Source organism: Anarhichas minor, unplaced genomic scaffold (assembly GCF_050575085.1).
Source record: "Anarhichas minor isolate MPS153535 unplaced genomic scaffold, ASM5057508v1 ptg000012l, whole genome shotgun sequence".
In the NCBI taxonomy this organism is placed as follows: domain Eukaryota; kingdom Metazoa; phylum Chordata; class Actinopteri; order Perciformes; family Anarhichadidae; genus Anarhichas; species Anarhichas minor.
The window spans coordinates 5325792-5338007 of record NW_027466458.1 but is presented as its reverse complement, the minus strand read 5'-3'; the positions used below and the strand labels follow the sequence as shown (position 1 = coordinate 5338007).

Here is a 12216-nt window from a genome sequence, read left to right as displayed (position 1 = left end):
GCGCTACCGTTAACCTAGCTAGTTAATTGATGCCAGAGTAACATTATATTACCTTTAACGTTAGGGCTATGTGACTGACTGACACGTTGAGCTAACATTAAGTTAAAGATTGGGACTAATATTTGCACCCCATATTTTACAACATAATAGCTAGCTGATAGCCGCTAGCTCAACCCAAAGCCATCTAGCTTTAACACGTAACGAGACAGTTTCTTTTGTCAAACTACCAGGGAAATAGTTAATTGACATTACACTGCTATATATGTCCGTTGTCGTGTGTGAACACGTTAACTACATTTAAAAAAACAGAATTGTTGACAGTCCCAGAGACAGTTAAAGAAATAATCCCACCTTTAGCACCAAGAAGAGATTTAAACTGTTGTCAATTCAACGAGAATCACGTGACCTTTTCCTGCGCTTTAACTTCTTCTTCGTTGGTGTTTTACGGCAGTCGGTTTCCGTTATATTGCGTTGCTGCCACCTTGTGGATCTAGACCATTACTGCGTCATCTTCATACTAGATCCCTTTTCCTTCGCTGTATTTCTCAGCCACGGTGCTTGACTGTCATCCACAGGCGGCTCACAGAACAACATAACTCAAAATCATGACCATGATGTTTTTTTTTTCCCACTGTTCATGTGTTAAATAAAGAGTTTTGCATATTTTTTTGTAGTAATACGTTTTTTTAAGTGCATGTAGTTATAGGCAATGTATGCACTTTACCAGTTTACGCTACTTTATTCTTATATTACACTGCATTTCAGAGGAAAGTGTTGTACTGTTTACTCGTATATTCATTTTAAAGCTACATTTACGAATTACTTTACAGAATTATAATTTTTTTAGTGGAACAAAATATGAATAATCATCATAAAATTTCCACTTTTCAAATTTAAACTGTTTGCATATTCATATATGTGGATTTTTTTCAATGAGGGAAAGGTAGATGTAAGAATTTTTAACATAAGTGACATTTCTTTGGGAAAATCATAAACATATTATCCCAAGCAAAGTATTTATTTTATGTCTTTCGATAGCATTTTGTCATATGACTTTTTCTTGTATTGCTATTCTTCGTGTTGTTATTATTTAATACAAACCTGACACAAAACAAGTAATTTCCTTGTGTAAAATATATTATGTAAATTAAGCCAATGTTTATCCACGAATATTTGCTTGTATTTCAAAGTCTCGTGATAACATTGGTTAGGCGTGCGAATGACGCAGTTTGGTGGCAGAGGAGGGAGGGAGCAGAGCAGTAGTGAAGGAAAAGAGGAAAAGAGGAGGAAGCAGCAGCAAGGATGGCGGAGGCACACCTCTGAAGGTAAAACAGTGATATTATTATCACATTAACAGTGGACGTTTTACCCCCATAGCGCCGTTACACACCTCTCCAGAGACAACACACTCATCAGCCTCTTGTTACGGCGGGTGTCACGTTTCATTGTCATGTTGCGGTGGTGAGTACGAACGCACTCTTTTGTTCAGCTTCGGAATGGCCGCTGTTTTTCAGAGTGTTTTCTTTTTTTCCCCTCGGCTAATATTCAATACGACAACGGGGCTTGTGTGTTGTGTCACAGTTAGTTCGCACCTTGTGTGCCTGAAGTGGCCGCTAAGCTGGGATATTAAAACGCATCCACCGGCTCTGTTCTCTCTGGGTGTCTGCTGCCCGGTTGCGTTCAGCTGGCTGCAGCAGACATCTCCCCTCTCGGTCCAACTCACGGCGGACAGCCGCTCTGCTCGGGCCTTCACACAGTTAACTCTGTGCTAACCACAGTTAGCTCTGTGCTAACCACAGTTAGCTCTGCTCAAAGCTAACCGCTGGTAAATATGTCAGGGAAGGTCTCGATACCATTAGCAGTGTTAACTACGAGTAATAATAACCGTGTGTTGTATCGTGTCATATTAGCCTTTACTTTTCCTCGTTTGAATCGTTATATCGCTGGTTAAAATGCTGTTAGCTTGCGGGCTAACTTGCTCGCTAGCTGACGTTAGCAGGTTAGCCGTCTGCCATCACTGACGTTTTGCTTCGCTGTTGACGTTTAGCTAAGCTGCTTTTATTTCCTGCCTTGTTGTCAGTTGTTTTAGTAGACTTAGCCGGTGTGCTTTCTCCCTTTTTTGAAGATTGGTCGCTTGAGATGTGTATTGTAACATTACATTTGTTCTCCGAGTCACTTCCAAGGCTATTTTAGCAAACATTAGACATTTTCAGCCTACGTGAGTTGGCTAACGACCATTAGTTAGCGTTGGCTAACGACCATTAGTTAGCGTTGGCTAACGACCATTAGTTAGCGTTAGCTAACGTTGGTGTTGTATTCTTTGACAGGCTTACAGTGGTGCATTTCTTATTGAATCCATTGTAATGGACAAACAGAAGCAGGAGAACAGAGATTAATGCTCAGGCCTACATGCACTAGCATTGTCAGAAGGGCCAAAGTATCTTTAATGGAAACTTAATCAGTTTTTATGTGGGTTGCAAGTGCCATGAAGTGTGTAGTAGCACTTTATGGTTGTGTTAGTGTTGACGATGCACATGCATTTGCTTTTCTCCGAAGAGTTAAACCTCATATTCGTATCTAATAAATGATTAGTATTAACTGAATAGAACTCTTTAAATGTGTGCAAGTTAGGCCCTAGCACTTGTCTGTTTAATTGACATTGTCCAATGGTTCTGGCTGTGTTGTTTTGCAGAAACCTCTGCATGTATTTTGAAGATGCAACTAAGAGTATGCCTGCTTTAGTTTGGCAAATATTAGGTTCAATGACCAATAACTAAACTTTCAATATTGATATGATGGTCATAAATATCAACTAGTAAAAATTGACTAGGCAATGATGTTGCTCAATTTATTTTAACCGTTTCTTCTGCTCTTGGTATTTTCTTAGGTTTAAGCAGAAAGTAGTATTAGACATATCTTTTTTTTTTTTTAAATAAAGAAATAAATCACAGATAATGCTTACATGCAGCTTGTTATAAACAATAGGATGTACCAAGGCAGGAACTTGGAGAGTACAACCGTAAAAGGAAGTTGCTTGCAGTTTGGTTTACAGAGCTCCAGCAGTCGGACTGGCCTGGTTATTCTCATTGTATGTTAATACTCTTGTTGTACACCGGTATGCCCATTACAGTCAGTGTTTCATGTTAACCTTCTTATTTATGATGGTGTGAAAGAACAGCGGATAGCCTTTTTATTTACAGAACACACTGTCGGGCAGTGTGTCATGTTAGGGGTGCTGCTATTGACCCAACATTTATTTTACCCAAAAGGTCATATGACCTGTTGTTGTGGGGACTTCATGCTTTGAAGGCCACTTCTAAAGATTACTCTCAGCAGTCCTAACCTTTTCACTTAGCTGTGATCCTGAGCCAAACCTGCCTCTCTTTCTGCCACAGCTTAGCTTGTACTAGTGCAGGGAAGTTTTAAACAGCCGCAGAGACTAAACAATGCCCTTCTGGCTCAGATTGTCACGTAAAGATCCAAAGAGTTTTGTCTGGATGTCTTTGAGACATAAATATTCAATGTGATGGTTGTGTTACAGGCTTTATAAGGGATGGCTAAATAGCTAAATGTATGTTAAGGTGGGGCTGTAGGCTAACAGTAATGTCAACACCCGCTGGGCCATGTTTATTTAGTAGGGGTAAGTTGGTGTGAGGCTATGCGCAGTACATTCAACAGATTTGCTTGGACTGGCACATTGTGATACTGACTGACTGACTTGAGTTGAAGCGTTTTTGCTCCTTTTCATGAACAAGGAAGAATATTATCAGGGTATTAGGGCTCCTTTTGTTATTCTATTTTCGACATAATGCAGCTTACATTGCACGCCCACAACAGGCCCAAGTTGAAATTAGTTGAAATGATTATTTATTCAAATATATTTGTAATATTTCATAGGAGGAAAGTTGGTGTGAATTTGTTGTGGCAGAAAAGCTTGGACAGTCTCTTTTTTTTCAGACTCTTTTTTTTCTCCAGCATGAAAACATTTTCAACTAAAAGCAGTTTGTTAAAGTTGTGGTTCACCTGCAAAATGTTGCTGAAATAGACAAAAATTAGGAACTTGCCTATGGTGTGTCTGCACGCATCACTTACTGCTGCACTATGTCAGTCTTAAGTATTTGAAACTGCTTAAAGCTGTTTGATTTCTTACACTCGTTGTCTTTGCTGTGCAGTACCGTTTTTTTAAACGAAGTGAAGTGGGGAATGTTTGAATGCTGCCTACCAGAGCAAACACGCATCAGATCGGAAAAGACTTGGGCTTAACCTAGCCAAAACTATTCCGATTCAGCAGACAATGTTAAGTTCTTTGTTTTTGACTGGTATCACAGTCAAATAAAATTGATGGTTAGCATATCCAGAGCATTTGCTGCTGCTAACGTTTCAGGATCATTGCAACTGATCATAATAACAACAACAACAATAATCATGATAGTGTGAACCCCTAGACATTTCCTGAGATGTTTATCGTACCATCTCACACCTTTTCAACCCTAGTTGTGATGATGATGGATGGTCACTTTATTCACCAAACATGTTCAACAGTGTCAAATCTATGCAATTTCCGCCTAAATGTTGAAATGTTTGTGCATTTAAGTGCTTTGAATCACACTGTCATTTTATATTATATAAATGAATCGCAACAATAAAGTGATATATTCTGGAATACACAGGATTTATTGTTTTTATTAATATTGCCAGTGTTTATATGGGGGTATCTGATGCATTATAGGCAGCTGATTTACATTTTTTTTTTTTTTCTCAATTTCCTCTTCATTTTCTAACAGTGGAAGCTTATTTTGATCGGTGTTCCCTACAAGCAGACCCTGTTTACTATAAACTGTGGTGAGCAGTGTCTTTTAGTGAGAATCATAATACATTTTGGATGCACGAGGACAGAAAATAAATGTGTTCAGTTCCTTTTGTTCCCTTTTGGAAGTGATCAGTTTATTTCTCTTTGGAAATTGGCAGAACATGATAAAGGATGAGCCGAAGGAACATGTTATCAATAGTCTGAAATTATAGAACCGGTGACAAATGCGTACAACAGAAACAACCCTCTCAACTGTTGAATTTCAAAATGCTGAGGATGTTTATTAAAGGTGAAAATGAAATTGTAAACGCAAACTAAATTTCTTTTTCTTTTCCCCAACAGCAAACCTTCGAGGGGTTTAAAAAAAAACTTGATGACCTTTGCACTCTAAAATAACTTGTATCCGAAGGTCCTGGGATCGTATGCAGTTCAAACACTAAAGCATGTGGCCCATGGGTGCCACAGTCCAGCTACTTCAAAGGATTATTTTCTCCCATGGCATTTTAACAAAGGAACAAAGTATCTAAAGTATCTCAAAAAAACATTGGATCACAAGGCCTTTATTTCCAGGATAATCATAAATGTGTGGGCCTGTACGGGGATGTTTTCTTTAAAAGCCTCCTTGGCTGACTGTGTCCCTTTTTTCCTGAATAAGTAACCTGACAAGAGAGACTCCCATGAGCAACTCTGCAGGAGGCTCGATAACGTCGACATGAGTAGTACTTTAGGCAAAGAAAAAGATTCGAAAGAAAAGGACCCCAAAGGTGGTCCAGCGGGGAAAGAAAGGGAAAAGGAGGCCAGGGCTCTAGCCGGCTTAGTCAAGGATGGTGGCAAAGAAACGAAGACCAAAGGGAAAGATGCCAAAGAAGGAAAGAAGGACACCAGCAGCTCAACACCGGGTGTGGCCTTCTCCGTTGATAACACGATAAAGCGGCCAAACCCGGCAGCAGGTACGCGCAAGAAGTCCAGCAACGCCGAGGTGATCAAAGAGCTCAACAAGTGCCGGGAGGAGAACTCAATGAGACTGGACCTATCCAAACGGTCCATTCACATCTTGCCCACCTCCATTAAGGAGCTGACGCAGCTGGCCGAACTCTACTTATACAGCAACAAGCTGCAGAGCCTGCCAGCCGAGCTGGGTTGCCTATCGGGCCTGGTCACTTTGGCCATGAGCGAGAACTCCCTGACCAGTTTGCCCGACTCCCTGGACTCTCTTAAGAAGCTTCGAATGCTCGACCTCCGGCACAACAAGCTGAGAGAGATACCGGCCGTTGTGTACCGGCTGACATCTCTCACCACGCTGTACCTGCGCTTCAACCGCATCACAACAGTGGAGAAGGACATCCGGAACCTCTCCAAGCTCACTATGCTCAGCATTCGCGAGAACAAGATTAAACAGCTGCCCGCGGAGATAGGTGAATAAGAGATGCATGAATGCATGTCTTCAGTACAGCATAGGGTGGGTGACTGAAAGTGCTTTAATCTTGAATTGGCTAAATATCTGCGTTTGGTGTGCATCTTTCTGCAGGGGAGCTATGCAACCTCATCACTCTGGATGTTGCCCATAACCAGTTGGAACACCTACCGAAGGAGATTGGGAATTGCACACAGATAACCAACCTCGACCTGCAGCACAATGAGCTCTTGGACCTCCCAGAGACTATAGGTAGTTGATTTATATTTTAGGACTCAAGAGCAAAGTTCTTGTGTTGTTAAGGTAAAAAAATATAACTCTAGATACATTTTTCTTTTGTCATTTTAGGCAACCTGGCAAGCATAAATCGCTTAGGTCTGCGATACAATAGATTGTCAGCCATCCCCAGATCATTAGCCAAATGTCGAGAACTGGAGGAGCTAAACCTTGAAAACAACAACATTTCGGTGTTGCCAGAGGTGAGTGGAAACATATAAAATATACATTTAAAATGCAAGTTGTTGCGGTGCATGGTCGTGCACCTCTGAGTTTTTCAAACATGACCGTCACTAATAGTTGACTGATAACAGCACTATTACCTCGTCTGAGGATTTTACAAAGCCGGTCATTTAGTTTTTATATGCTTTTGAATCAGGAGTTCTTAAATATCTTTGTTTCTTTATATCACATTTACTACTTGACTTCTTTACTATACTTGTGTATACAGGCAGTAAAGGACACCATGAATATGAAGATATTAGTTTACAGTCAATTACGAGTCCTCTTTGGTATCTAAATGGCAGTAAAAATGGTCAGGAAGATCATTTACGCACAAATTTGCTCTTCTGAAAGGCCATTGGGTGTCAATGGTTAGTCTGTAGAAAAATCAATATACAAGTTAATTTACCATTTGCTGTGCTTAACCAGGGCCTACTGTCGAGTTTGGTCAACCTGACTAGTCTAACACTGGCGAGGAACTGCTTCCAGTCGTACCCTGTGGGCGGACCGTCCCAGTTCTCAACCATCTATTCCCTCAACATGGAGCACAACCGCATCAACAAGATCCCCTTCGGCATCTTCTCCAGGGCCAAAGTGTTGAGCAAGCTTAACATGAAGGTACATATATATATATTATATATGCATGTTTGTCTGTGAAATTAGTGAGATAAATCCCAAAGTCAGCAGATTCTTAAAATTTCTAAACGAAGTAGAAACGATCATGAATTTTCACCAATCATCATTTATTTATATTCTTGTTTCATATCTTACTGTCGCATGTAAAAAACAAAAAAATCCTTTGGGAACATGTGAGATTGAATTAGACCTTGTCATACCTACGCTATACTGTGTCAGGAACAATAATTATGCACATGAGAAATATAATTTAAAATCTTAACAACTTAACACAATGTGAGGAATGTAAATCTGAGGTGTTAAATCCATTGTCTTGTAGGTATTAAGCGTTGTGCATTGTAACTGAGCTGGTACTGTAAAAGTGTCTGTAAGTGTCATACACTTAAAACAGAACCGTGACACATCTTTTATTATTTTAAAGAAGCACAGTTGTGCAATCCTTTCTTTAGAGCGTCATTCTTGAAGATGGAGCAAGAATCCGTTAGTCACAGTGGGAAGAAGAAGTGCAGGAAATACTGCATTTACATGTAACACACAGGTAGCAGCATCTCACAGTACGTGTTAAATGCTTAAATTCTACACCGTAGAGTGGAACTACGTCGAGAAAAAAACGCTTATTTGCTCATATTTATCTCAACCGTTGTTCAGAACTAAGGCGGACTCTGTTGAAGTTTGTATTGGCATGAAGCCAGACATGAACCGCATGCTGTCTGTCCATGCTGTCTGTCCATGCTGTCTGTCCATGCTGGATGTCCATGCTGTCTGTCCATGCTGTCTGTCCATGCTGTCTGTCCATGCTGGATGCAGTTTGGATCTCCACTGGAAACATGTATTTCTAGTGCGACGTAAAAGAGCTGCCGCAGTGCACTGGTCTACTCTTGAACCGCACTATCCTTGTGTTGACTCTGAATTGTCACTGATTCTGCAAATGAGGGTATGTCTGCCATTGTCTTCTTCAGGACAACCAGTTAACATCTCTGCCGTTGGACTTTGGCACATGGACCAGCATGGTGGAGCTCAACCTGGCAACCAATCAGCTGACAAAGATCCCAGAGGACGTCTGTGGTTTAGTCTCTCTGGAGGTGAGTGTTTGCAAATGCAGAACCCACTGAGTTTATTGAAGAAGTAGAATGTCTCATTACATAAATTGTATATTTTGTTTTGTGTAGGCAGTCCTTAGGAACAGAGATCTTTATTTAGCAACTCTTAACTCATGTTATGTTAAACCTGCAGTAGTAAGAAAGTAAGATTTGGCTCCACAAATATAGCTGAAATGTATAATACACTTTTTTCAAGAGGTGTTTTAACTATTGTTAAACATGAATATTAGTCGAGCAGCTCGGTTTGTTTTCATGCTGTGTCATGATGCCAGACTGTCACTGTCGTCACAGGTGTTGGTGCTGTCCAACAATCTTCTCAAGAAGTTACCACATGGTATTGGAAATCTGAGGAAGCTACGGGAGCTCGACTTGGAGGAAAACAAATTGGAATGTCTACCGAATGAAATTGCTTATCTGAAAGATGTACAGGTGAGTTTTCCCAGAAGTGCAGTTCTCTCCTTCACCGTTGTAGAGATCACAGAATGCTGTCGTGTTTCTTCTGCATCTGTTGTAATGGGAAAAGGCTCATCATCAGTTCATGGCTGATGAGGCCTGTAAGTGGATTTAAAAAAACAGCTGATTTTGGCTCTGGCGATGCACATCTCTAATGTTGCTGTAGATAAAGATGGATTTTTGCTTTCCATATAACTTGGCTGGCTTTCTTGCTGGAGCAACGGACCAGTAATTAGAATGATGAACCTGAATCGGTAAACAAAATCACAATTGGTATCAAAACAATACCCAATCCTAGTTAGTGGGTTGAAAGATACTCAAACTGATGTAAAGTCATTACAGCAAACACAAAAAGAGCCCAATCCATGGCTATATACAAAGAAAGGAACATGTAATATGCCGTCTACCAGTTAGACAACCACCCACAGTTGTTGGATAAAACTGGGTGATGAATGGCTTGATTGTAATTATACGATACGATTGGTAAATACTCTTCTCATTTCAACAAGCCTTTTAGAGCGCATTATAAACTGTGTTCTTACTCTTTCATTAGAAATTGGTGTTGACAAATAATCAGCTGACCACGTTACCCAGAGGCATCGGCCACCTCACCAACCTGACTCATCTTGGTTTGGGGGAGAACCTGCTGCAACACCTCCCAGAGGAGATCGGTAAGTACCTCCCTCGAGCCTGCAGCCACGAAGATCAGCAGCATGCTCGGCTAATCCGTTCAGGTTACTTTACTGCTCAAACTGTCCTGCAGTGATGGGGGGGGGGGGCAAACAACTCAGTATTCTGTGGTGACGATGTGCACATTGTGTGCGCATGTACATCTAATTGGTCTTTTAGAAAGGGGCACAAGTGTGTCATCTATTTTTATTTGTGTTATCAAAAATATTTGAAGAGTTGGTGCCACTTAAAAAAAAAAAAAAAAAAGTACAATTTTACAAATTAGTTGTAGCTTTTTGAATTCAAAGTGTAACATTGTTTCCTCGATGAAAGCTAAACTCGAGCGTTAGGATTTAAGAGCTTAACGGTGCGTCCCACCTCTGACCCTTCCTCCGAGCGATTGGTCCAGCGTGGCTGCACTGGTGAAGAGTTGAGTCAGAGATTAAGGAAGAAGAAGTCGATGGCGGATGTATTTTTAGAGTGTTCAGACTGGACCCAGAATGGAATTATACCCGTGGCTTTGTGGTGTTACGGTTGCCATTAGAACCAACAATGTAATGTGTTTAAAAAAAATATCACGACGGGCATTAAAAGCTTCATTCGAAACCTCAATATGTAGCTTTGCAGCTTTGCAGCTTTGCTATACATTTGATACAGCCCTTATACATTAAGTCTGTCTGCTGACAGGCGGGCAGAAGGCATTATGGGAGACGGAGTCCGTCTGGATTGGACGACCGGACGCTACTTCTCGCTCTCGTTTGATTTCCAGCTTCGATTCACCGTAACAATGAAATGATTGCATCAATAGTGGCGCCGGGCATATTATAAGGCTTTAGTCAACCCCAAAAAAAAACTTTTTTAAATATCCGCCGCCATAAGATGCACAACAACAACAACAGCAGCAGCTACAGCTGGAGCGGTACCAACCAGTCGACCAATCCTAATGTATCGCCCGGAGGCTTTTTACTTGAGTCCCCGGTTCCTTGGTTGACTTCTTCAGTGCATGCCTCCACTAACAGTAGCTGGTGTCTGTCCTCAGGTACGCTGGAGAACCTGGAGGAACTGTACCTCAACGACAATCCCAACCTGCACAGCCTACCGTTCGAGCTGGCCCTCTGCAGCAAGCTGTCCATCATGAGCATCGAGAACTGTCCCCTCAGCCACCTGCCGCCCCAGATTGTCGCGGGAGGCCCCTCCTTCATCATCCAGTTCCTCAAGATGCAGGGACCGTACCGTGCCATGGTCTGAGCCAAGAGCAGCTCAGTCCCAGTCCTGCTCGACTCCACTCGCTCTGAACCCTCTCGCCTGCCCGCCCCCATTACGTGTATCATACACTGTAAAGAAAACGGACTCGCCACAATCAGTGTCGGGGGCAAAGACGAGGAGGAGGAGGAGGAGGAGTAGGGAAATGTTTCTTTCGCCATCCTTAGATAGAAAGCGAATCATTGGAGATTTGACTTCTGTGTTACTCCAGAGTTTATCACGGTCATTTTAGGACCCCAGCCACCCCCACTCATGTTTCATTCTGAATCATACAAGAGAAAAAAAAATATTTCCATCTCTTTGCCAAAACTGAAGATATATAAAGTTCTATATATTGAGTAACTGTGAGCTAAGTGGCAAGTCTTTTAACCATATAAACCGTACTCCCATTGCCAATATATTTACAGTAATTAAAAGCATCTATTATGTGAGCAAGGATACAATTGTATGCAAAAACAAACAAAAAAAAAGTCTTTGGAACTTCACATTTACTGCTGCTGGCGTGATTTTAACTTTGTCATCTTGTTGTGTTTTCTTTTGATATTCACTTCTTTTAACGTCACCTTTGCTCGCGATCACTTCTGTTCACTGCTCGTTGACCGTAGAGAACAAAGGTCCAACGATGGCTTGTTTATACTTTCTTTTTTTTTACCTTTTTATGTTTAAATACTGTGCCTATGTTTAGAGTGATCCAGTGGTTCATTTCTAAACACAATTGTCCGAATACAAAGATATAAATTATTTCAAAAATTCTTTTTTTATTATTATTTCTGCTGTTTTTACTTAAGTTTTTCTAATTTGTAGTTTTTATTGTTTTTTTTTGTTTTTTTTTGCCGTTGCATTAATCTGTTAAATCGAGCGATATCAGTTGTAAAATAAGATCTTTTTAACAAATAGCAGCAGTAGTTGGTAAATATTGAGCTAGTAATGTATACATATGACAAATACATAAATAAAAAAGCAAGTTGGACTTTTCTCCAAAACGGAAGGTGCAGTGACCCCCCCCCCCCCCCCCCCCCCCCTCTCCCCAATATTGCTTTTGCGTGACACAAAGGAAAACAGTCAAACCTGCACAGGTGATGGGATAAATGAGATGTTTTTATATATGTATACGAATCCTGGTGGTTGCCTTGAGTGCAATTCTAGTTCTGTTTACTGGTTTGATCTTATCTTCAGTGTTGGGCTGCAGAGCTGTCATTCAACGGATCATTGACCAACATATCAAGCATTTTTAAAAAGACGTAATCTGGAGCGAGTGGTGAGTGTATAAGAGCTTCGAGTGAGGTTTGGTAATAAATCATCGACAGGTAACACTTCCGTTTTTGGTTTAATTGCTGCTATTTTTTTATTTTTTTTTGACCGGGTTTCCTAAG

At 40.9% G+C, this 12216-nt stretch overlaps 1 protein-coding gene across 3 annotated transcripts; it reads left to right on the top strand.

Annotated features, from left to right (window-relative positions):
• The first annotated feature begins 1220 nt into the window (after positions 1-1220).
• shoc2 (SHOC2 leucine rich repeat scaffold protein) lies at positions 1221-12154 on the top strand. Of its 3 annotated transcripts, none has more exons than XM_076090380.1 (9): positions 1221-1325; positions 5153-6225; positions 6339-6476; positions 6573-6703; positions 7152-7340; positions 8318-8440; positions 8750-8887; positions 9465-9582; positions 10620-12154. In XM_076090380.1, exons 2-9 carry the CDS (start codon positions 5523-5525, stop codon positions 10826-10828), a joined length of 1749 nt encoding a protein of 582 aa, XP_075946495.1. In that variant the 5' UTR covers positions 1221-1325; positions 5153-5522; the 3' UTR covers positions 10829-12154. The 3 variants fall into 3 exon arrangements, with proteins under 3 accessions (XP_075946495.1, XP_075946496.1, XP_075946497.1); XM_076090381.1 differs by having other exon boundaries at positions 1321-1461; XM_076090382.1 differs by lacking the exon at positions 1221-1325 and adding an exon at positions 4827-4842.
• The last annotated feature ends 62 nt before the right edge of the window (positions 12155-12216 follow it).

Coding starts and splice junctions, on each gene's coding strand:
- shoc2 (XM_076090380.1), top strand. CDS start 5,523: ATGAGTAGTACTTTAGGCAAAGAAAAAGATTCGAAAGAAAAGGACCCC. Junction 7,341..8,317: donor TGAGCAAGCTTAACATGAAG/GTACATATATAT, acceptor TGTCTTCTTCAG/GACAACCAGTTAACATCTCT. Junction 8,888..9,464: donor CTTATCTGAAAGATGTACAG/GTGAGTTTTCCC, acceptor CTCTTTCATTAG/AAATTGGTGTTGACAAATAA.